The 25,360-nt window shown below is 40.6% G+C and overlaps 1 protein-coding gene across 3 annotated transcripts in view; it reads left to right on the top strand.

Annotated features, from left to right (window-relative positions):
- The window catches only part of CAMK2A (calcium/calmodulin dependent protein kinase II alpha), a 303,342-nt gene that overhangs the window by 232,814 nt on the left and 45,168 nt on the right, over positions 1–25,360 (top strand). For all 3 annotated transcript variants that reach the window (XM_040345018.1, XM_040345016.1, XM_040345017.1), the window contains exons 8-13: positions 7,061–7,144; positions 8,839–8,933; positions 9,807–9,929; positions 10,031–10,114; positions 15,842–15,884; positions 17,567–17,604. In XM_040345018.1, coding sequence (XP_040200952.1) covers positions 7,061–7,144; positions 8,839–8,933; positions 9,807–9,929; positions 10,031–10,114; positions 15,842–15,884; positions 17,567–17,604 — 467 coding nt within the window. The remainder of the gene's footprint in view (positions 1–7,060; positions 7,145–8,838; positions 8,934–9,806; positions 9,930–10,030; positions 10,115–15,841; positions 15,885–17,566; positions 17,605–25,360) is intronic.

Here is a 25,360-nt window from a genome sequence, read left to right as displayed (position 1 = left end):
GCTTTTAAAACTCTTGAATGGCAGGGAGGCGGTCGTCGTGAAGGGGTTAAATGTATATAAGGCCAACAACTATTTTTGTTTTTGATAAAGCAGGAAATGGCTACAATTATTGTCAGTTTTCTTTTTCTTCCTGTGCCCATCGGAGCTATTTCTCTTCCTTTCCTGAGACACAGCAGGAAGTAACAGGCGAACTCCTCTCTTAAACAGTTATCACAAAAATAGGTTTACCCAATGGTAAATCTCCCATTGTCACCTATTCTCCTTTTCCTGTGACAACTCAAAAAGTGATACTTTTCCTATCAGGCCCCGTACACACGTCCAAGGAACTCGACGGGCAAAACACATTGTTTTGCCCGTCGAGTTCCTTGTGAAGCCGCCGAGGATCTCGGCGAGCCGAAATTTCCCATTGAACAACGAGGAAATAGAGAACATGTTCTCTATTTCCTCGCCGAGATCCTCGTCGGCTTCCTCGGCCGAAAGTGTTTCTCGGCAGAATTCAGCTCCGACCGAGTTTCTGGCTGAATTCTGCCGAGAAACTCGGTCGTGTGTACGGGGCCTCACTTTGTGTATCACAGACCAGACAGGGTTTCTATCCTTTCCACATTCTATGCAAAACTGTAAATAAAGTTTTGGCTTTTCATAAATTTGAATCTTTACCATCCACTGTATCACTCCTGTTTATAACACCCTTTGTTTGCCAAAACGACCATTTAAGATACCAAGGCAGAATATCCGATTAAGCCTGTTTATAATCAACCCAAACATTCACACTTTAATCACAGAACAAGAAATTAGAACATGTTTGTTTATTTGGGATTTTATGTTCCCTTTGCAGCTATTAACATGCATGATCTGCTTTTCCTCTCTCTTACCTCATTCTAAGACAAAAAGCTTTCTGTCAGGTTCTCACTTTTTGAGCCACTGACTACAACTATGCAGAATAGCAAGTTAGACTGATGTTTAACAATTAGACAACTGGAGCTCCAATATTCTTTCAGTATAGACTTCCTTCAAATTATCTTGAAATTCTGGATAATTATTAACCACCTTTCGTCTGGCCTATAGTACTAAAATTGTCAGGCGGTAACACTGCTATTCTGGGTGGGCATCATATGGCATCCTTGCGTGCTTTATGCGCACCCTGGGGGCGCACAGAGGCATGATCTGTGATCCGCTGTGTTCACCGGACAGTGGAACAAAGATCAGCATACCAGGCCACTGTATGTGGCTCTGGTGTGATGTGATCACTGTGGCCAATCACAGTGATCACATGGCGGCTGTAAAAGAACAATGGCTTGCATTTATAGCCATTGTGTACTACTGTGATCTCTGTTATTGTTCACAATGATTACATAGTATAGGGCCAATCACAGAGGACCTGGTGTACCATGTGATAGCTGTGACCAATTACAGCTATCACAATAGTACACAATAGAACATGAACAGATGCCATTCACAAAGTAAACATAATTGCTTATCCATTGATCATCACTGTAGTGTAAAACAATTAATACATCCAGATCACCTCCCCAGAGCAGTACAGTGGCACCCTAGTGCCACTGTACTGCTCTGGTAAAAAAAAAAAACATGAAAAAAAAAAAAAAGAAAACATTATGCATATTTTTTAAACATTCTAATCACTAGTCAGTGTCCTTATCACCACCACACCAGTCATATGGTGACGCTGTACTGCTTTGGTTACAGTATGCAAAAACAAAGAAAAAATAGTGATAAACAAATTACAACTTAAAAAACTCACCATGCCTCTTAGTAAATACCTTTGGGTGTCTACTTTTTAAAAAGGGGTTATTTTGGAGGTATTTGTACAGTCCTGGCCAGGGACTCAAGGAATGAGAGGCCATCAGCACATCAGGATTTTCAAATACTGTATATGTAACATATACAAAAAATGGTATGTGGCGCATGATCCAATAAAGCATATAAAACTAAATGAGGTATATAAAATAGTCTAATGATCAAATCAAGTCCATATGGAGAACCTAATGTCCATGAAAGTCCTGAATTAAAGTAGTAATGATGGCTGTAGGGGACACTTAGCGGCAGCACCTGAAGCAGAAGCAGATCTCTGAAGGAATCAAAAAGAAGACAAGATGCGCCAATCTAAGTGCAGTAAGCCTTGGTTTTAATAAAAATAAAATGGATACACACAGTAAAGTGGCTACTCACAAACGGAGGTTTTTCACAGGCAGTAAAACGAAAAGGTTGGATGCAGGTGGCAGGTGGTAGTATGCGAGCCTGGGGTCGATGTGGTGGCATCATCTTTCAGGTTCCCTGTCCCGGGCAGCAGCAGGCTGACGATGTACACATCTGAGGAAGGGAGATCCAGAAAGGACAAGGAGAATCGGCGTGCGCTCCACCGTGGAGCGCAGCGTCCCGTCGTCGCACCGGAAGTGACGTGGGAATTCAAGCCGGCCAATGGGATTACGCGTTTCACAGCGTCACAGCTGTGAAAAACCTCCGTTTGTGAGTAGCCACTTTACTGTGTGTATCCATTTTATCTTCTTTTTGTATATGTAACATAGTTTGTAGACTCTAAAACTTTCACACAAACTAAACAATATACACTGATTCAGTAATGTAGCAGTATACAGGTCATTCTCAAAAAATTAGCATATTGTGATAAAGTTCATTATTTTCTGTAATGTACTGATAAACATTAGACTTTCATATATTTTAGATTCATTACACACAACTGAAGTAGTTCAAGCCTTTTTATTGTTTTAATATTGATGATTTTGGCATACAGCTCATGAAAACCCAAAATTCCTATCTCAAAAAATTAGCATATTTCATCCGACCAATAAAAGAAAAGTGTTTTTAATAAAAAAAAATTCAACCTTCAAATAATTATGTTCAGTTATGCACTCAATACTTGGTCGTGAATCCTTATGCAGAAATGACTGCTTCAATGCGGCGTGGCATGAAGGCAATCAGCCTGTGGCACTGCTGAGGTGTTATGGAGGCCCAGGATGCTTCGGTAGCGGCCTTAAGCTCATCCAGAGTGTTGGGTCTTGCGTCTCTCAACTTTCCCTTCCCAATATCCCACAGATTCTCTATGGGGTTCAGGTCAGGAGAGTTGGCAGGCCAATTGAGCACAGTAATACCATGGTCAGTAAACCATTTACCAGTGGTTTTGGCACTGTGAGCAGGTGCCAGGTCGTGCTGAAAAATGAAATCTTCATCTCCATAAAGCTTTTCAGCAGATGGAAGCATGAAGTGCTCCAAAATCTCCTGATAGCTAGCTGCATTCACCCTGCCCTTGATAAAACACAGTGGACCAACACCAGCAGCTGACATGGCACCCCAGACCATCACTGACTGTGGGTACTTGACACTGGACTTCAGGCATTTTGGTATTTCTCTCTCCCCAGTCTTCCTCCAGACTCTGACACCTTGATTACCGAATGACATGCAAAATTTGCTTTCATCTGAAAAAAGTACTTTGGACCACTGAGCAACAGTCCAGTGTTGCTTCTCTGTAGCCCAGGTCAGGCGCTTCTGCCGCTGTTTCTGGTTCAAAAGTGGCTTGACCTGGGGAATGCGGCACCTGTAGCCCATTTCCTGCACACGCCTGTACACAGTGGCTCTGGATGTTTCTACTCCAGACTCAGTCCACTGCTTCCACAGGTCCCCCAAGGTCTGGAATCGGTCCTTCTCCACAATCTTCCTCAGGGTCCGGTCACCTCTTCTCGTTGTGCACCGTTTTCTGCCACACTTTTTCCTTCCCACAGACTTCCCACTGAGGTGCCTTGATACAGCACTCTGGGAACAGCCTATTCGTTCAGAAATTTCTTTCTGTGTCTTACCCTCTTGCTTGAGGGTGTCAATGATGGCCTTCTGGACAGCAGTCAGGTCGGCAGTCTTACCCATGATTGCGGTTTGGAGTAATGAACCGGGCTGGGAGTTTTTAAAAGCCTCAGGAATCTTTTGCAGGTGTTTAGAGTTAATTAGTTGATTCAGACGATTAGGTTAAGAGCTCATTTAGAGAACCTTTTCATGATATGCTAATTTTTTGAGATAGGATAGCTGTATGCCAAAATCATCAATATTAAAACAATAAAAGGCTTGAACTACTTCAGTTGTGTGTAATGAATCTAAAATATATGAAAGTCTAATGTTTATCAGTACATTACAGAAAATAATGAACTTTATCACAATATGCTAATTTTTTGAGAATGACCTATACATGTTGGCCTAGATTTATGAAGAAAGATTCTTTATTTGCAAAATTATATAACAGAAACTAAGAAAAACTTTTTTGTTTTTTACCAGTGGTTTTGGCACTGTGAGCAGGTGCCAGGTCGTGCTGAAAAATAAAATCTTCATCTCCATAAAGCTTTTCAGCAGATGGAAGCATGAAGTGCTCCAAAATCTCCTGATAGCTAGCTGCATTCACCCTGCCCTTGATAAAACACAGTGGACCAACACCAGCAGCTGACATGGCACCCCAGACCATCACTGACTGTGGGTACTTGACACTGGACTTCAGGCATTTTGGCATTTCTCTCTCCCCAGTCTTCCTCCAGACTCTGACACCTTGATTACCGAATGACATGCAAAATTTGCTTTCATCTGAAAAAAGTACTTTGGACCACTGAGCAACAGTCCAGTGTTGCTTCTCTGTAGCCCAGGTCAGTCGCTTCAGCCGCTGTTTCTGGTTCAAAAGTGGCTTGACCTGGGGAATGCGGCACCTGTAGCCCATTTCCTGCACACGCCTGTACACGGTGGCTCTGGATGTTTCTACTCCAGACTCAGTCCACTGCTTCCACAGGTCCCCCAAGGTCTGGAATCGGTCCTTCTCCACAATCTTCCTCAGGGTCCGGTCACCTCTTCTCGTTGTGCACCGTTTTCTGCCACACTTTTTCCTTCCCACAGACTTCCCACTGAGGTGCCTTGATACAGCACTCTGGGAACAGCCTATTCGTTCAGAAATTTCTTTCTGTGTCTTACCCTCTTGCTTGAGGGTGTCAATGATGGCCTTCTGGACAGCAGTCAGGTCGGCAGTCTTACCCATGATTGCGGTTTGGAGTAATGAACCGGGCTGGGAGTTTTTAAAAGCCTCAGGAATCTTTTGCAGGTGTTTAGAGTTAATTAGTTGATTCAGACGATTAGGTTAAGAGCTCATTTAGAGAACCTTTTCATGATATGCAAATTTTTTGAGATAGGATAGCTGTATGCCAAAATCATCAATATTAAAACAATAAAAGGCTTGAACTACTTCAGTTGTGTGTAATGAATCTAAAATATATGAAAGTCTAATGTTTATCAGTACATTACAGAAAATAATGAACTTTATCACAATATGCTAATTTTTTGAGAATGACCTGTACATGTTGGCCTAGATTTATGAAGAAAGATTCTTTATTTGCAAAATTATATAACAGAAACTAAGAAAAACTTTTTTGTTTTTTTAAAAAGTCTGTGGGCCAGATTCTCGTCCAGCGGCGTAATTTTGTGCGGGCGTAACGTATCCGCTTTACGTTACGCCTCCGCAATTTGGACGGGCAAGTGCTGTATTCTCAAAGCACTTGCTCCGTAAGTTGCGGCGGCGTACCGTAAATCGGCTGGCGTAAGCCCGTCTAATTCAAATTTGGATCAGGGGGGCGTGTTTTATGTAAATGTACTGTGACCCGACGTGATTTACGTCCAGCCCCATTCACGGACGACTTACGCAAACGACGTAACTTTTTCAAATTTTGACGCGGGAACGACGGCCATACTTAACATTGTTACGCCACACTTATGCCACCATATAGCAAGCGGCAACTATACGTCGGGAAAAGCCTAACATAAACGGCGTAACTTTACTGCGTCGGCCGGGCGTACGTTCGGGAATTCGCGTATCTAGCTAATTTGCATACTTGACGCGGAATTCGACGGAAGCGCCACCTATCGGCCAGCGTAAAAATGCAGTTACGATCCGATGGCGTAAGAGACTTACGCCTGTCAGATCTAACAGATATCTATGAGTAACTGATTCTAAGAATCAGGCGCATAGATACGACGGCGCAACGCAGAGATACGACGGCGTATCTGGAGATACGCCATCGTATCTCCACTGAGAATCTGGCCCTGTATTTTTTTTTATATAAAAAAATAAATAAAAAAAAGTAGTGATTAAATACCACCAAAACAAAGTTGTATCTGTCTAAAAAAAATATAGAAATTTCACTTGGGTACAGTGTTGCATGACTAAGTAATTCTTATTCAAACTGTAACACTGCTGGAAACTGAAAATTGGCTTGGGCAGGAAGGGAGTGAAAGTGGCCGGTATTGAATTGGTTAAAAGAAGAATTTCGAAGGGATCATGGCTTTTTATACCACTATCTCAGATTTCACCTAAAGGTTGCATTAAAGTCTACCAAAGGTGCTGCATGAAATGCAAGGTGCTGCACTTGACTACTTCTGTAATCTTAAAAACAACCAATGCTATGAGAAATACACACATCAACAGTTGAGTGAACTTCTGGTTTAATATTAGCTACTTTTACTCGAAAACCTAGATAAATATTGGAAAGCCAACATTGGGATAAGCATGGTTAACACGCACCAGCTTCAAAACTAGCGATAGCAATTTGCACAATCAGTTCAGTGCTATGCATTACTCAGTGTCTTACTACTAGCACTTACAGTACCACCTGCACAATATAAATGTCTGGGTTTATTTACATGGCACCAATAAATTCTTCAGTACTAACCTATCATATAGAAGTACACAGCAGGGAAATGTTGCCAAAAAGTTGATTTAAAATATGATTTTTATTTTTTTAAACCAGAACACTAGAGAAACCCAAACAATAATGGGAAAAGTATACACATCTCTCCAGGATTATGTCTATAAACTTGCAGAAATATCTAACCTTGGTGGGAAATGAACTCCTGCAAGTCAAAAGTTATAATGATTTCAATATTGTACAGCTTCAATGAAATGCAATGTAGCATTTGATAAGAGTGATACATGATGGGGAAACCTGTTATTAGTAGACACTGTTGTTTTCTATTCTTTAGAAATTTCACAACCTTTTTTTTGTAATCAAAGGATTTGCTGGAACGCCGGGCTACCTCTCCCCAGAAGTGCTAAGAAAAGATCCCTATGGAAAGGCTGTTGATTTATGGGCCTGCGGTAATATATAAATAAGCTTTGTGGGTTATACTTATCTGTCTGTCTGTCTATCTATATATCTATCTATCTATCTATCTATCTATCTATCTATCTGCCTCTCTTTATCTATCTATCATCTATTTAATCTAGTCTTAGTTAAGAGTCTTTGTAAATTATCTATTTATTTATTCTACCTTTTTCTCTACGAATACCCTAGTTCAGGGCTCAAAATTTCAAGTCCTGAGCTACTAGCCAGGCCTCAAGAGTTACTCGCCACCAGTTGCCCCACCTAATTCATACACTGCCCTGCGCCTAATTGCACCCGTAAACACGCCCTCGTAGATTATCTCATGGAATGACAATGTTTTATGCAGAATCAAGTTACAAAATTAAATATTACCAACAACAACTTTAACAAAATGGGACAGGGCACTGGGGGCAGACCAGAGGGACAGGGCACTGGGGGCAGACCAGAGGGACAGGGCACTGGGGGCAGACCAGAGGGACAGGACACTAGAACTGGGTCTCTTCCCCATTCTCTTGCTGTCTCCTCTGCAACTCCCATCCATCCTCTCTCTCTCTCCCATTCATCTCATCATCAGGAGCCTGTGTGTGAGGCTCCACGCTTGCATGTCCCCACTTCCCCCTTTTATTCAGGCTGGCAGAGAGGAGAGGAGCTGCAGCACAGCGGGAGGGAGTACAATCCAGCGCTGAGATCCACACAACTGCACAGCCATTGACACCATAGCACAGTGCACACTGACAGTGCACAAGACAAAATTGAGACCAGTCTGTTCACAGTGCTCAGGCTAAACTGTTGGACACTTACATAGAGCACAAGGAGAAGAAAACTGCACAAACTAGAAGGCTGCTGCTCTCATGTCAGGGCAACTTTCAGTGAGCGCTGCACCGGATTGGTAATTTTTGCAATCCTCCACCTCACTCATTACTTTCTGCTCTCCAGCTACATTGGTCGGGGCCCGGGGGAGGGGGGCAGGCTCAGAGAGGTTATACTGTTGGGTCCCATGGCTTAATGAGAATTGTAAGTAGAGCACCTGTGTACTGCTCTGCCTGTGCGCGGCTCACCAGACTACTTTTCCCAAGCATGCACCTTTCCTCTTCGGCCGCCAATCTCATCGGGACTCTAAGTGTAGGCACAGATTGGAGGGAGATTGGTCATGCAGCCCTGTCATCACTCGCCCCCAGCTTAAATCCATTCACCAAATGCTAGTAGGCGAGTGGAAATTTTGAGGGCTGCCCTAGTTTATCTCATCCCATATCCATCCAATATTTTGGCAACTTGCAGCTCCTCAGCCCAGTTCAGTTACAAACTGATATGGTCTAATTGTAGTTCTTTTAATAGTGGAATCTTTGTGATTCCATATGATCTATTGTTGTAGTATCTTCTGTTGTTATAGCCAATAGTGAACCATTGTACCATGCTAACTGTCTGACTGGCTTTCTCTTTATTTAAAATGTACAATTTTAAAATAACAAGCAACCCTGGCATATAAAGCATATCAACCTTCATTTGTGAATGTGGCCATACTTAATTTTTTTTTTATAATTATAAGATATCACCTTTGCCCAAGACTATCACACAGGACTGAGCTACCCAATAATAGTCAGATTGCACTCCAGATCTGTCCGTATATTACCTTTATTTACAGTCAATGTTATACTCTGAGCATTGCATCAATTTCCTCTTCCATTAGGGGTTATTCTATACATCTTACTCGTTGGCTACCCACCTTTCTGGGATGAAGATCAGCACAGGCTGTATCAGCAGATCAAAGCAGGAGCATATGATGTAAGTAAATCTACTGGAAAACTTCCAGTTCATCTTACTGCACCCTATTGTTGACACACAATGGCTAAAAATGTGGGAATCCTTTAAAAAAAGGTATTGGATAAGAACAAAGGATTATTGTAAGGTAATTTTAAGATTTTATTCTGATGTGCCTGTCTTGATTTTTTATACAAAAACATTCAGTAAATTATCACTATGCAGAATCAGTGGTCTGTATGGACAAATGTTTAGGAAAGATATCTGGGAGAACAGACCTTAGTCCCCCTATTAGATTTAAAGGAGAGCAGGGAACAGGCATAACTCTACATAGTTAGGATCAATTTAGGCAGAATTAACTAATTTATAGTATTTGGTAGAAATCTAGAGGGTCCATATTTCTACAGACAACCAGCCCTGAAAACCCATCTTATTGTATGTAAGGCAGTAAGGGGTGCTTGTGATCTATTGTAACTATGTAAACTATGCACCTAAAATCAGGATGATTCGACTCATGTGGGTTCAATTTAAAAAAAATATGTCAATATGTGTTGCTTCTGTAAGTGATTGTACTGTAACCTATAGGAATTATATTCTTATTCATAAGAGCAACTTACATAAGAAATAAAAATGGCAACAAAACTAAAATGTTATCTTAAGCACTGACACTGTTACATCCTGTGGTAACATATAGGCAAGGAACATTGGGCTTAATTTGCCATTAAACCTATAGTATATTCTCCCATATCAAGCAGTTCTAAAAGAACTCAAGCCAAGAAACATTATTTGACTGCTGCTGCATTGGAGGTCTTGGGGAATATTTTTAAAATTGCTACTACAATATAATTGTATTGTAAACATTAACAAAGGTTGTTCTTTTCTCCTTTTGTCGATCAGTTTCCTTCCCCTGAGTGGGACACTGTAACTCCAGAAGCAAAGGACCTCATTAACAAGATGTTAACCATAAATCCCGCAAAAAGAATCACGGCTGCGGAAGCCCTGAAGCACCCATGGATTTCAGTGAGTGGATAATTTTTTCGCCATTCGAACCCTTTACTAATCTTTCCTATATTTATCAATAGTCTGTGTGTAGATACTGAATTTGTTAATTCCTCTTTCAGCACCGCTCTACAGTGGCTTCCTGTATGCACAGACAGGAGACAGTCGACTGCTTGAAGAAGTTCAATGCCAGGAGGAAGCTGAAGGTACATATTAAACTATAATCGGAGAAAGAGATATTTAGTCATCTCTGAAGTGCAGATTATTAAGTTATGTTTCCCCTTCCTAGTGTTATACTTGCCATAAGATGCTCATGGGTCAGTGTCTGGGGGAGAAGGTTTAGAAAGGGAACACAACACCATAAAAGTGTGGTTGCTTTACACCTGCATGTTCTCCCATGTTTAGCTGCCTCTGGGCATTTGTGTAAAAATACAGCAAAAGAACAGTAGAAGAAAGGTGGAATTACAAAACTCTGAAGCTCATTTTTTTCAGTGTTTTATTTAGATGATAGATGAATTACAGTGATAATCATATAAGAGAAATAGACCATTACATCACAGAAGATGGACAGAATCCATGTATAATACACGTTAGGCAACCGATATCTAAGAACAATTCTGGATACTGCTAGTCTTTGTCATTCCACTTTATGTTTTCCAGTTAGAAGCTCAGACAATTTTAACTCTAATTCCTAGTCCCTTGCTTAGTAGCCCACACACTTAAAGCAACCCAATGGTACCTGCACATCTCCTCACTTTCCATCCAGATGTCGCAAACTACGATGAACGGGAGTGAACCACAACTGCGGACAAGGACAGATTTCAATGCACCTCTCTATGTTATGTGAAATTTCAGTACAGGACCCCAGGAGTCACTCCAATCAGAGAACAGGAGTTTGAGCGTTCTCTCCATCATATCACTTTCACATATAGGAATGCGTTGAGCTACTAAGGCTGGACGTATTACAACATGCCTCCAACCCCTAGCGTTGAAAGAATACGATAGACGTGTATGAGCACAACCAATGCACTTCTCTATGTAAGTGATTATCAGTACCGGACCCCAGGCGCCACTCCAATCTGAGAACAGGAGTTTAGGGGTTCTCTACATCATATCACCTTACACAAAGGAATGAATTGGGCCACTAAGGGAGCAGGTATAGAATACCTTCAACCCTTAGCATAAAAAAACGTATTTTAGGGCGGAAGCCCGTATACAAGTAACAATGAATGTCAAGCACGTAGCATATGAAAATACTGTATGCAAGTAGCATTGGCGTAAGAAAGGCAATTATAGCTCAGATGGTTTCAGAGTGTATGTCCCTTTAAGATATTGCAGCACTCAGCTGAAGACACACTAAATAATCCCAAGCAGCAGCATAGCATTAAATAAGCCAATTTTAAATACAGTACTTGGAGAGGCTATATGTGAAGCAAGCAATTCTAGAACAGTAAATGTAACGTAGTAATAGTACTTATCCGCTTGCAAAGGATGAGTGCTCTCCGGTAAACAGAGTATTGCAGCAGCAATGGGATTCTTTTATGGAGGGTCTCCTGAAGGAAGATCTGTTTAGGGTGTCCCAGCAATGGCAATCTGCATTGGCTTGATTCAGGTAGGGATCCAGCATGGCATTGTCTCCAGCTTAGGGATTGATGGTACCTGTAGTTCATTTGTAGCCAGGCCAGCTACGGCCGACAATAATAGGATAGCGTGTACTATGCACACTGTTCTATTTATAGGAGGCAGGCATGTGTAGTGCATAAGCACTGATTTGAGCCACAATTTCCCGTTCCAAGCTGGAACGCACGCGGCACCGAGCGATGACGTCATCGCGCAGTCGCCATATGCACTCCAGCGCGGAACACAATACAGCGACAGAGGCGTAGTTTACACCAGAACACCCTGGCTAATCCTCAACTTGTGGAGTTCTGATATTCCCAGAAAAACTTCCCAATAGGCAGCTGGCACTCTCCTCATCTTTGTTCACTTCCCTGAGCTACTCATTCACTTGATGGGTAGCCTTATTATGAGACACAGGACGTGGGAAGATGCACAGCCAAACGTCAACTTCCTAGGAGACTTCAATATTTGTACGATAGAGTAAACCTTTTTAAGGGCTTATGCATTGTATTGCATGGGCTGAAGGAATGAATAAGCTGCTGCCAGTTCAAACACAAACATATACCGGTAAGTACAACGTTGCATTAAATAGTATCTTTACTTATTAAATGCACACCATGCTAGCTCCAGTAGTTTTTGAATTGGTAATACGGGGTGGATTCTGTACAAAAAAAAAACTTGTTTATGTGTGTCTTGGGCAACAGCATGTCTCAAAACAACCCTGCCTCTTTATGTTTACACCCCCTTGGTTTCCCCTTTTCATTAGCCCCCCCAGATGACAATATAGCCTATACCTATCTCTGCACAAAGGAAAAAAACTGTGATGTTTATTGTAATCTGTAATCTTTTTTCCGCTGTGACATTTAGAGAAATCCCACACAAGTATTGTCAGGAATCCTTTCTTTGTATGGAACGTTCTAATTATGAAGCTGTAAATACGGAAGCATTGTACATTTGTAGATTTGGCAGAGCATTAGAGAACATTGTACAGCGATTCTTTATTTACCCTGGATCACTTTCAACAATGTGGGGTATTAGCAGATTATTAACACTATCAATTTATTCATAGGAGTCTGTAAATCATTCTGTAGGCTGAAGTGATGAAATGTGCCAAGTTAAATGTTGTCTAAGCTTCAATGTAATGCTTTTTTGTATTAAAGGAAATATATGATCAGTATATGATCCTATCCTATCATATTAGTTTGTATAGTTCTCCGACATGCATACCTGCTTGTTGTACGTTTGCAGTACAGTACCATGGCAAGATACACTGGATACCAATTTAACCAATTTAGCAGGGAACATGCCAGGGATGCCCATTCTTAACAACCTCTTTTTGTCAGCACAAAGATATCAAGGGGGCTGCAAATAGTTGATGATATTCTCTTACTTAAATGTACATCTCACTCCCCTGCCAACTCCATTCCCTGGACAAATTTTCTGCAGTCTTAGGACTAAATCCACAGCCATAAATATGTCACTGAAACCAGAAACCCTCTAGTCAGCACAACAAAACAGTACCTTCAGTTGGACCAGTCACCTCTCTTATTTAGGCATTCACCTTACCCTGACATGTGACACATGATACAGGGAAAACTTTCCTCCACTCGTCTGCATACTTAATACATTGTTGGAGATCTGTAACCACTACCACATATCTTGATAGGCAGTTTAAATGCCATAAACTTGACTTAACGTCATACGTTACGTTATTCTATTGGGTGCTATCAGTAGCCGTATCCAACTTTGTTCTTTGCTCTCTCCAAAACAAATGAATGCACTTTATATAGGGCCCCACACGACTCAATTGAACCACTTCATAGCCTCATAAACATAACACTTGGGGTTCCTTATACTAGAAAACTATTTTAAGCAGCACACAAAGCCCCCTTGCCTTGTTACCCATAAAAACAAATGGTAGAAATCTTCCCACTAATCTGGTTACCCCCTCCCCACAACCTTATGACTGACCTAACTGTGCGAACCCTAAAGTAATCTTTAGTAATATAGGGGCTTAACTAAATACTCTGGAAGAGTCATCTCACTGGACTTGCCCCAGCTTGGAATAATCAGGTGTCCTTTCTTGCCACCACAAATGCAATTGTGAGAATACGTAAAGGCTGGTGAATATGCATAGGGTTTCTTGGGTATCTATTATTATCTAACATTTACCAATATAAAAACCTTTCACTACTTCCGGAAAACTCATGAAGCACCCAACACAATTGCTTTTTTAGTATAGATAATATCAGCATCTCAGTTCTTCCCTACTTCAATAGCATGACTCAATACCCATTTTCACAAACTTTTGAAAATAGATTCCGCATGGGTATACATGTTCCAGACCTGATTTTGGCCATGCAAGTACTCCAGATTGGAAAAAGAGCTGGAACTCCAATGCCAGAGCTCCACCAATATATTAGCTTTAGAAAACTCATATAAAGTACTTTTCAGATAGTACCTTAGTTCATCTTGTATAGATAAATAAAGTTGTGGATTACTTACTAAACTGCTTTAAACAATGTTCATAAAAAAGCACAATGCTGCTCATCTAGTGGTCCTGTCCCAGGGCAAAATGATTAATGAATCAGGGGCCATAATTTATTAATTCAGTACATAATTACAATGGAATAGGGCTGTTACTGATTAAATTTTCGTGTTCGATTAATCGATTATAATATCCACAGACATCTCCCCCACTGTAATATCCACAGACATCTCCCCCACTGTAATATCCACAGACATCTCCCCCACTGTAATATCCTCAGACGTCTCCCCACTGTAATCCACAGATATTCCCCCACTGTAATATGGTCCACATCTCCATCACTGTATAGGAAGATTAGTGCTTGCTTAGTCTTACCAGAGAAGCCGGCCGAACACGAGCAGTTGAGGCCAGGTGATGACGTCAGCACACCGCACTAGGCTCACCTAGGTGGGTGAACCAAGATGGCCGCCGCTCCCGGGAACTAGGCCAAAGCCGCAGCCTTTCCTATGGCCCAGGCAGCAGCGGAGCTCCGCAGATCACGTGGTGTGCCGATCCGCATATGGTGACCCATTCGGGTCACGGATCATTTACGATCTGTTGCACCAGTAGTACCAATCAAAAGAATTTTGATTGATCAAAAAAATGTACGATTAATCAAGGAATTAATCTTTAATTTCTACAGTCCTACAATGTAACATAAAAAATGACCCTGTTTAATCCCTGCTAAGCAGACCAAAGCTTACGTTTTCTTAACTTCATATTTAGTGGAACCAAGCAAACTATCACCCACTCATGGATCATCTTAATGGCATTAAAGCGGAGTTCTGGCCAAAATTTCACTTTTTAAATATAAATACCCCTGTAATACACAAGCTTAATGTATTCTAGTAAAGTTAGTCTGTAAACTAAGGTCCGTTTTGTTAGGTTGTTACAGCATTTAGACACTTTATAAAATAGAAATTGACTAGGGCCATCTTAAGTGTGGGCATCATGAAGCCAGACTGTATGACTTCCTGGATTTCAGCCTTGCAGATCTCGCACATGCTCAGTGCTGCACAAGCAGTGTCAGATCAGGTTTCAGCACCTGTGCTGTCCAAGTCACATGATTCTTTGAGACTGGGGAGTGCACAGACTCCTGGAAAGTTACACCCACTACATTCCCATGAGTCTGTGCGGTGTAGGTTAGGAAGCTTAAGCACCTAGGTGCAGGAAGTGGGAAGATTAACTATTCTGCCTAGCAACAACACTTTGAAGGCATCTAAAAAAAAAAAAAATTTTCGTAAAGGACTAATGAAATTTTTTTAAAACTACTGATGTAATGTTATATTTATGGGTGGAACTCCACTTTAAGATGAAAGAGAGACTCACTGCAACTGTTCAAAACATGCTCAAGTGATTACTAAAAATCTGGTCCCCATGGATATGTACCATACCGAGTGAAGCATCCCTACATACTCAATCACTATTGATGAAACCCCCTAGTTTGGGGTATGGCAACCCCACAATCCTTTACTCCTTCTTACTCCTTTAACAATCCACCCCAATATCTCCTTCCCTCACAAGCCCCCCCTGTTTATTTTCTTTGTTCCCCCTCCCATAACTTCTGTCTCTGGACCTCTCCATAACACACAGCCTCACCTCACACACCATGACACCTTACATGCTAGTGCACTCTTGCTTGAGACTTGAGACATACATTCAGAACCCAGATCCCTTTAAATAATCTTCAAAAGTTCATCTTTACTTTGGATATATCTATACAGATTGCTTGGATTACCTCTCAGTATCTAATAACTCATAATTGTATTTTCTGTTGCCAAATTAGGGTGCTATTCTGACCACAATGCTGGCAACCCGGAATTTCTCTGGTAAGTGATACCACTTCTTTATGTATTATAGTACATTGTACCTTTTTTACTGCAGAGAATACCGACAGGACAGGGAACACTGTGTAAAGATGGCAATGGGTGTTATATGGAGGCCAACAAACAGATGTGATCTGGCCTTCACATGTTTATCTTTACGGATGATCATTACATAAATGCTCGATATGGAAGCATATCATGTGTAGAAAAAATTTGAAGGCACACCCTGGGCAAAATGACTGTCACCTGACTTAGCTGATGTCAAATAAGCAGACAATTATCTTATGCCTATATGAGCTTATCATGCAGCCTTAATTAAAATATTATACAGATCCATTCACAGTAACGAAAGACATCACTCCATTCCCCCATCCATGCTGGATGGACACATTTCTAAGGTCAGATATTGTATTTTGGATCAGGATGCCAAAACAGTGCCTGCATCTGATTGGATTTAGACACGGTTTGGCCAAGAATTTTATGCCACTTTTGATAGAAATCAACATTTGTCAAGCCGAGTGGTGCCGATAGGCTCAGCCACACCTCAAAATCCAGCCGATTAAACAGTAATCAGCCAAAATTTGATCTGTGTATGGCCAGTTGAAGGTTTTAAGTTGTTCCAGTTAGCATTAGAAAACAAAAGAAATAACCTGATATGGCTTCTATGGTCAGTATATGTTGTTTAAACAAAGAAAACCATGAAGGCAATCATTGATTGGCTCTCTTCTGGTTCACAGCTTCAGCAAAACATCAAATCTGCATCTGAAAGTATTGATGTATTAGCGTGATAAATATGCAACTAGCTTTCTCAGAAGGGGAGGTCTGTAATGACAATGGCTATATTTTTTTCCAGCACAGGTTTCATTTATTTTAATTCCATTTTTTAAAAATCTACTATATTTTGGAGTATTACAAATCTTTTTTTTTCTTTTTTTCACTTGAACTCATTATATATATAGGGTAAAGTGGGTGTTAGCAAGATATTTCCTGCCTCCAAAGTCTTCCGCTGACTACACTCCTCTCCCTGTTTGGAATGTCTGTTGGAAGTTATCCACAGGACATTCTGGGTCACACTTCAGGACTGAAGGAGGGAGTGAGAGATATAGAAAGACAACTGTCTATCATATACTTGTGCAGCTGTCTTTGCGGTATACTAGCTTCAAATGGCCAGAGCATTAAATGACTATTATTAGAGAGGTGAGCAGCGAGTGCTTGGCGTACACAGACTGGAAATAAAGATACAACTCAGAGGATGGGTGGAAAAGGACAGATGTGCCTCATGTATTCATCAGGGCAAGTCAAGCTGACAGGAGAGTGCCAGACACCAGTAGTGAAGGGACTGGCTATAGAATGAACGAGAGCTTCAGTCTAGTGGTAAAGGCTCATGGTTAAGGACATACATGCAATGAATGGAGATTATTGAAGAACGTCTATTAGTCTAGTGAAAGTGAACCGTGCACGCATGATTGAACAGGATCCCAACTGATGTATATAATTGGACAACAGAAAGTGGAATTTGTATTGATTAAAATGCAGCTTGTTTAGGAATGTTTGTCATCTGAGCCTACCCCAGCTTGATGTCAGGATCTTTGAAGACAAAGAACTGGTCAATATGCTTCTTATGATCTTGGGTATCCTACTGGTTCCTGGATTGGCTGTTCTCACTGCCTGCTTTCTTTTCCTAGGAGGCAAGAGTGGCAACAAGAAGAATGATGGGGTTAAGGTAAGGGAATATTTGATTATGCTACAAAGAGATGGTGGTAGCTGTGATTCCAAAAATCTCTAACCATTACTTTATTTCAGTGATATGTCTTGCATTGCTGCTTTCCAATTTCTTGATGTTGGAGTCGGGAATCTCTTATCTCACAATCACAAGGGTCTGAAAAAAGCCAACAAGACTTATTTTGTATTGGTTAATAAAAATGTAATGAAGCAATTATGCAGGGGTTGAACAACAGTCATGACAACCAACGTAGCCCCTTTGTGCTCCACAAGCTTTGGGGGACCATTTTCTCTCTTGATCGATGGCCTTTAGAATGTAGTGTAGTTGCCTAGGATCTTTGTAATTGTGCCAAAAAAATAATAATTCTGTCAGTCAGCATGTACTTGAGATTTAATGGTCCTAATATGTTCTACTTTTCATTTTGGATACAGTATAGGAAGGTTTGATCCCTGTCAGGTTTGCTTTGCCTTCTGTGTCCCTTTGGGAAGATCTCTATTCATGTCCTGTTCCACAATCGAACCAGGAAATGAGTTGTTGTCACCAGAATTAGTTCCTGTTCTGGTGATGGCTCAAAATGTGGGATTTTCTTTCGCTTTCACTTTCATTTTCGGTGATCAATAGGACAAATAGAGAAGGTGTATCTCTCTACTGGGGGCACAGGCGCCAATAAAAAACCTGACGGGCTTTCCAATCGATCTCCAAAAAGAGTTTGGCCTATATACTTTAAAGCTGGCTGCGCATGGTAAGATACAGTTGAAAAAAAATCAACAAAGTTGTTATAGTAGATGCTAATTTAAGGAGGACTTCCTAGCATTAACATTATTCCATCAGATGCAGCCGCTGTTCAGGTATTTTGACACCTGACAGCGTGCTGTATAGTGTGGATGGAGGAATCTGTTGGATTCAAGCCGAACACAAAATATAAGAGTAAATGTAAGAAAATATAAGCGTAAATGGTCAGGTTTAGAGCAGTTGACTGCCTGTGTTTACTTCTCTTGCTCTAATTCTCTTGACAACCAAGTAAAACTGAGAAGCATGACTTTCTTATTGTCAGTTTCCCTGACTCCTCTCATTCTACTTTGGCTAATAAAGAGGCTTATGTCAGTCCATGCATGCTGAAGCTGGCCATAAATGGGCTGAACAAGAGACATCAGTCAAATGCCATGTTAACACTAAATAGTGTGAATGGACCAATCTGCAGTCCTGGATCTTGTTTATTGACAGTCGGCACTCGCGGCTGTCAGAATACCTGAACACTGCCTGCATCTAATCGCATGCAGCTGCTGTTCGGCCTAGAGTTTTCTGCCCAGCTTCTTATGACGAAAGTCAATTGAAAAAATTCAATCCATGCATGGCGAGCTTTAGACATCTGGGGGAAAAAACTTTTTCATGTTTTCCTTGCCCTCATTATTTACCTGGTCTTCTCATTTTTCTTGTTCTTCACCTGTGAACAAGCTTGCTAGTTGTTGCCCAATTCTGGCTATAATATGTGTGATGTATTTGATGAATCTTGCAATCTCTCTATTAACTTTTTCTTGGCAGCGTTGGCAATATTTTATTCCTGTATTAATATTCTAAAAAGGCAAAGTATTGTCAAGTATTACAAGTCACACTTTACACTGGATTTGATTTACTTGCAATAATTCTTGCTTATCATTTTGCCAAGATTCTTATTCTCAAGTAAATAACCGATGACAGAATTTCATATACTGTGTTGTGTTACTGTATCAATGGAACTGTAATCTTTGCTGGTCACAGATGAATTTACCATTTTAACATGCTGACTGAATCAGCCAATACCATATATCTGGATAATGACGGATGCCAGCGTGTTATGCATTAGGCATGGTGAAGCGCCATCTGGTGATTGATTGCAAAAATTACATTTAATGCTTGGCAAAAAGAGCAGTGCAATAACACAATGTTATCTTTTATTAGATCACAGCAATCGGAACAATGAAAGATGGCTGTAACAATGAATTTCCTTGTTATGCAGCTTGCTTTTTGCCTTGGGAGCTTTCTCTCTACGCTATAGCCAACAATGTTATTAAAGTACAACTGCAATCAAAATCTGATATCATTCGTTCTTGCGACTCTGGTGTCAACCAGGGATTTCTCTCACTTTAGACAGATTTTTTCTCACTTCCTGTTGTGGCCATAAGACAGAAAGTGAAGGGAAATCTCCACAATGGGACACAGAATACTGGAATACTATTAGTGCCTTAAAAGTCCACCCAGGGGAACCCCCTTTTTCTTTTCCCATTGGGGAACAATTGACAGAGGCTGCAACCCTCCCTCTAAAATAAAAAATAAAAACAAGTTTGGGCTTTAGTTCTTTGCAACTGCTATTTACAAAAGAGGTTTGCAGTCAGTTTAAAATAATGAACTCTGAGATAACATCTTGGACGGTATCTTAAAATTCTGACCTCAAATTTTAGGCCTACGGCACTATATCTCAATATTCCCAGAATCTCGAGCTAATATGTCAAACCTTATGGACAGTATCTCAGAATTCTGAACTACTATGTCAAAACTCTGGCACAGTATCTCAGAATTCTGAGCTTTTATGTCAGACCTCTTGGACAGTATAGCAGAATTCTAAGCTAAGATATTAAAACTCTGGAACAACATCTCAGAATTCGGAACTTTTATGTCAAAGCTCTGGGAAAGTATCCCACGATTCTGATTGAAAATATTTGGCCTCTAAACCAGAAATTCTGAATTTCAAGCTCAACTGTGAGAGTTCTGGGAGAGTATCTCCGAATTCTTAGCTCATACACTAAGTTTAAGCTTGAAAAAATAGGGCTTATTTACTAAAGGGGTACAGAATTTCAAAAGAGAATTGGGAGAATAAAAAAAAAACAATCATAATCACCTAGGTGAATGCAGCATCAGTCCGATGCAGCATGTGTCTTCTGTCTCCTCTATGACTGAGAACTGAGCGTTCAAAGACCACTGATCGCTCAATTCTCGGTCTTCGGGGGCAGAGAGCTAGTGTGACTGTCAGTTAATGGCTCTCTGCTCTGCGCCTACATCACTAGCTGGAGCACTGGGTTGAGTGTGGGAACGGCTGGCTCTGGCTCTGAAGCCCCATACACACTATCAGTTTTCCTGATGGTTTTCTCTTCAGGTTTACCAAAACCATCTAATATGAGGTCAAACCTTAAACGTTTCAATTTGAATGCAATCAGGCAGGTCCTTGTACTACATGGTTTTGGTAAACCTGAAGAGAAAACCAGCAGGAAAACTGATAGTGTGTATGGGGCTTCAGTGGTGTGCTGACAGGCTGAGCCAGCTGCTGGTCAGGAGTGGATTTTAGCCCACTGACGGCTGAATATGGGTGACAGAAGTGCAAAGCTTAAAGTGGTTGTAAACCCTTACAGACCACTTTTTACTACAGAGATTCCTATAATAAGGCTTACCTGTAGATACCGTGGATATCTCCTAAACCTGCACGGTTTAGGAGATATCCACTGTATCAGCATGTGCCGACGTTACCGCCACATGTGCACTGAAGCAGGGGCTCGTTCGTGCCGTTACTTTAGCTGATGTGCCGTTACCATTGGCTCTCGCGCACATGCCTGCGATAACCGCAAATAAATCCGGGAGACATGTCGCCGGGCAGAGCAGTGTGCCGGGACCGCTGCAGGGGCTTTGATTTAAGGTGAGTATTTCATAATGAGCTAGTATGCTATGCATACTAGCTCATTATGCCTTTGTCTTGCTGGTTTATTTTTATATTTAAAAATGTTGTGTGTTTACAACCACTTTAATGCCTAGTACACACAAGAGGATTTATCCGCGGAAACGGTCCTCCGGACCGTTTCCGCGGATAAATCCTCTGGCGGATTTTGATCTCCTGGTTGTACTAATCCATCCCCGGGGACAAAAATCCGCGGAAACAGATCCGCTGGATTGTACACACCAGGGGATCTATCCGCTGAAACCGGTCAGCGGATCAATTTCAGCGGATCGATCCTCTCGTGTGTACGGGGCCTAAGTGGTCCCCAGGAGAAGTAAGGCCAAAAGAGCTTTGGCCTTACTTCTCCTTTAACTTTACAGATATACACTAAGTTTACTGAATAAGGCTAATTTTTTGTTGACTTTATTTATTTTTCACACGAAATTAGCAACACCTGTTAAATTCAGCTGAATATACATTTGTACAAAAATTCTTGGGAAAACATGTACGAAAATTTTCAGAACATTCAAATGTCGGATGAAAGCAGTTTGAGAATTTATGGACTTTACTGAGCAAAAACCACATAAACTTTTAAAAATTTATACATTTGAGAAAAATCTTCCACCCTGCTCCTTCCAAATTTCTCATCACGGTGGTGAAAAATGTATCTCGATTTAATTCCAGTAATTATTAGCAAAAACCAACAAAAGTCATTGGCTTGGGAAAGGACGATTTTTTGGGGGATACAGATGTAGGATATTGATGACTCAATCAAGTGGGTTCTGTGTGGGTACTGTGCCCCTTCTTGCAGAGGCTCAAACACCCACCTCCTGCCACTTCTGACTGCAGGGAAATTTTGCCACTGAAATCTCTGAAATAAATTAAAAGCCAAGAGTTAGTTCTATCTCTATATATACTGTATATATGTGCCCACTCAGAACTGAAATGCTAGTTTTAGGGGGAGTTGGCCTTTAATATCACTTGTTGACTGATTGCTGTTTTTAGATTTGTTTAAACATTGTGACATATGTAAATGCTGCATAGGTATTGACAAATATCTTCCCGAAAGAGACGGATGTTCCAATTACAGTATGTAATAATTTAATTGTAATTACAGTTATGCGCCTTTCACTGCTGGTTATATTGTAATCTGCAGCCTTAATTAGGGCTTTGAATGTAGAACTACAGTTCAGTGCTGAACACCATCTGTTACTCTTTTCTTTTCCTCGACAAGACCAAGAACATGCTGATAAATAAGTGTGCTTAAAGGGGAAAGCCCAGCCTTCAAATTTACCATGTCTCATTCCTTTATTCATGTAGTTTTAAAAATGCCTTTGTCTTTCTTATAATTAATATCAATAGTTAATATCAATAGTTCCAAAATTATCCTGCAAACGGAAGCCATTTTTTTTCCTGTAGATATCAGTTAGTATTTAAAAAAATATCCTGCATGAAGTATTTTTGACAGTGCAGAAGGTACATGGGTAATTTAAAGTTTATAACATGAACAGGCCCTTTAATCCTGATATTTCCTGCGTAAGCCTACATTCAATTTTCACAACTCTAATGCCGCGTACACGCGATAATTTTTTCGGGTTGTAAAAAACAATGTTTTTCAGGCTCTAGAAAAAACAACTTTTTTTTCAACTTGATCATTAAACGGCCTTGCCTACATACGATCGTGAAAAATAAATTCTCTAGCAAAGCGCAGTGACGTACAACATGTACGACCGCACTATAAAGGGGAAGTTCTATTCGGATGACGCCACCCTTTGAGCTGCTTTAGCTGATTTTGTGTTAGTAAAAGACGATTTGCGCTTTTCTGTCTGTTACAGCGTGATGAATGTGCTTACTCCATTACGAACAGTAGTTTTACCAGAACGAGCGCTCCCATCTAATAACTTGCTTCTGAGCATGCGCGGATTTTTCACATTGTTAAAGCCCACACACAACCATTTTTTACAACCCGAAAAACGACAACGTTAAAAACGTTGTGAAAAAATAGAGCATGTTCGGGGAAAAAAATTCAGAACCCGAAAAATGCTTTGAAGACCACACACGATCGTTTTTAATGACATCATTTTTTACAACCCGAAAAATGATCGTGTGTACGCGGCATAAGCCAAAAAGCCAAGATAGAATTCTTCCTTTCTATGGTCCCTTACAAAGTCAAGATATGTCAGGGACTGAATCCAACCCATTCCACACAAAACTGAGAACTATTTTCTGCAGTTGCTTTTACTCTTTGAAACATTTACCCCAAAATGATCCCAATTAATTAATACCGTTTATAATCATTTGAAGACAATTTACAGAATATTTTAAATATTTTTCTTTTCTTTTTTAATATGCTCAGCACTAAAAAAAAAAGAATACATAATTTTTAAAATGTCTTTTTAATCATATAATTATAAAGCATTACATTTTACTTCCTATTTACCATTTCACAAGGTGGCACTTTAGGTGAGTCTAGATTTGTATGTTGATTAAGATCGACTTGGGTACAATCAGCCTACTCATAGATAGTTGGAATCTTGGCCGGTCCCTGCTAAACCTGCAGAGATTTGAATCATTTATGGCCGGCTTAAGTGTGTTAAGTGTGTTAATCAAGACTTATTAAGGTTCTCCACTTAATGGATAGTTACTAATTTAAAAACGAATTGTAAACCCATTTTATTTGAACATTCCCTTTAAAAATTCTGCCCTTAAAATCATCCTGGCAAAACTGATTTTTGGGTTTTAGTGTTGCAAGTGTATCTAAGTGGAATTACTATAAGAGGAATTTGAAATTGGATGCAGCACTTGCCAAGCTTGTGGTCATTCACATAGAGGCACTGTTTGCATAGAAAAGGTGAAGATCTTAGTAGTTTATCAACAATGGTTTGATCAGTCAATTGATAAAATAGATTATGTAAGGTAGGCATCCCCTTTAAGCATTACTTGGGTCCTACCAGTCAACTGATAAAATGAGAGAGCTGTAAGGTGGACATCCCCTTTAAGCATTCTAATTCTAGAATTGTCTCTTGTTTTTGGTTAAAGAAACATGCACAGAAAGTGCTTAGATTGCAGACATTTCTTGCAGGGTGGGTATTGAATTAGGATTGTCTTCAAGGAACTTTTGTGCTATGATTTTCACTGCATTAAGCTGCAGGAACCTAAAATAGACTGTGGAATAACACCTGTTGATATCAAAAAATCCCAAGGACAGGTGACCAAAAGGACCCACAAAACAGTTTCCTGTCATCAGCTGCGCTCCTGCTGCACACTGTGTCATCTGACGCTTTACTGCACTGCACACTCTACAAGCTGCTGCTGTACTGCACTGCGCACTGTTTGACATGCTGCTTTACTGCACTGCATATTGATTCCAATGTTGCTTTATTGTACTGCACTATGTATCAGAGATAATTCATTGTTTTGTACTGCTCTAGACAGACTGCTAAAAATTTTTGTCATAATGAATGTTTTAGTGGATAAATCTGTTCCATATTGCTGCTTTTACACATCGCTTCATTTCCTGAGTCATTGCACTGGCTTATATATCAAACTGTTGTGTGCACTGCAAAGCCTTAAAGGGAAAGTATATTGGCATTTTAAAAGGCATGCCACATAGTACGAAATAGCAAAAAGCAGGGCACTGAGGTTAATACCAAGCACAAAAACACCCCTTACTAAGTGCAGCACACTTACATGTAAGAAATCACCAATCCACCAGTGGATAGTAACACAGCAGGTTGAGACACAAGAGCTGATCCGCTGGAGATACACAGAGGCAATGGATGGATGCCAAGCCACATAGTATTGTGATTTGTTCACCTGAAAATATTAAAAGCTCAAGTCATAGTCACAGTCATAAATGGTTAAATGAATGGCTTACTTTCCATGCTATTCAAGGACTTCAGCAGTAAGATCGCCTAGCCAGTGCTCCTGAGTGGGCCTAACCTACCATGGGTACGCCTGACACAGCTTCAAGAGTCTCATTTGTCTTGGTGATTTTTGCACCATTTGCACTTACAGGAACCGCCTGATCTCTAAACTAATCCATAGCCTGACCCTAACACGTAACCTTACCAA

The sequence above is a fragment of the Rana temporaria genome, chromosome 3, assembly GCF_905171775.1.
Source record: "Rana temporaria chromosome 3, aRanTem1.1, whole genome shotgun sequence".
Classification (NCBI taxonomy): Eukaryota; Metazoa; Chordata; class Amphibia; order Anura; family Ranidae; genus Rana; species Rana temporaria.
This window is presented reverse-complemented; position numbering and strand designations above follow the sequence as displayed.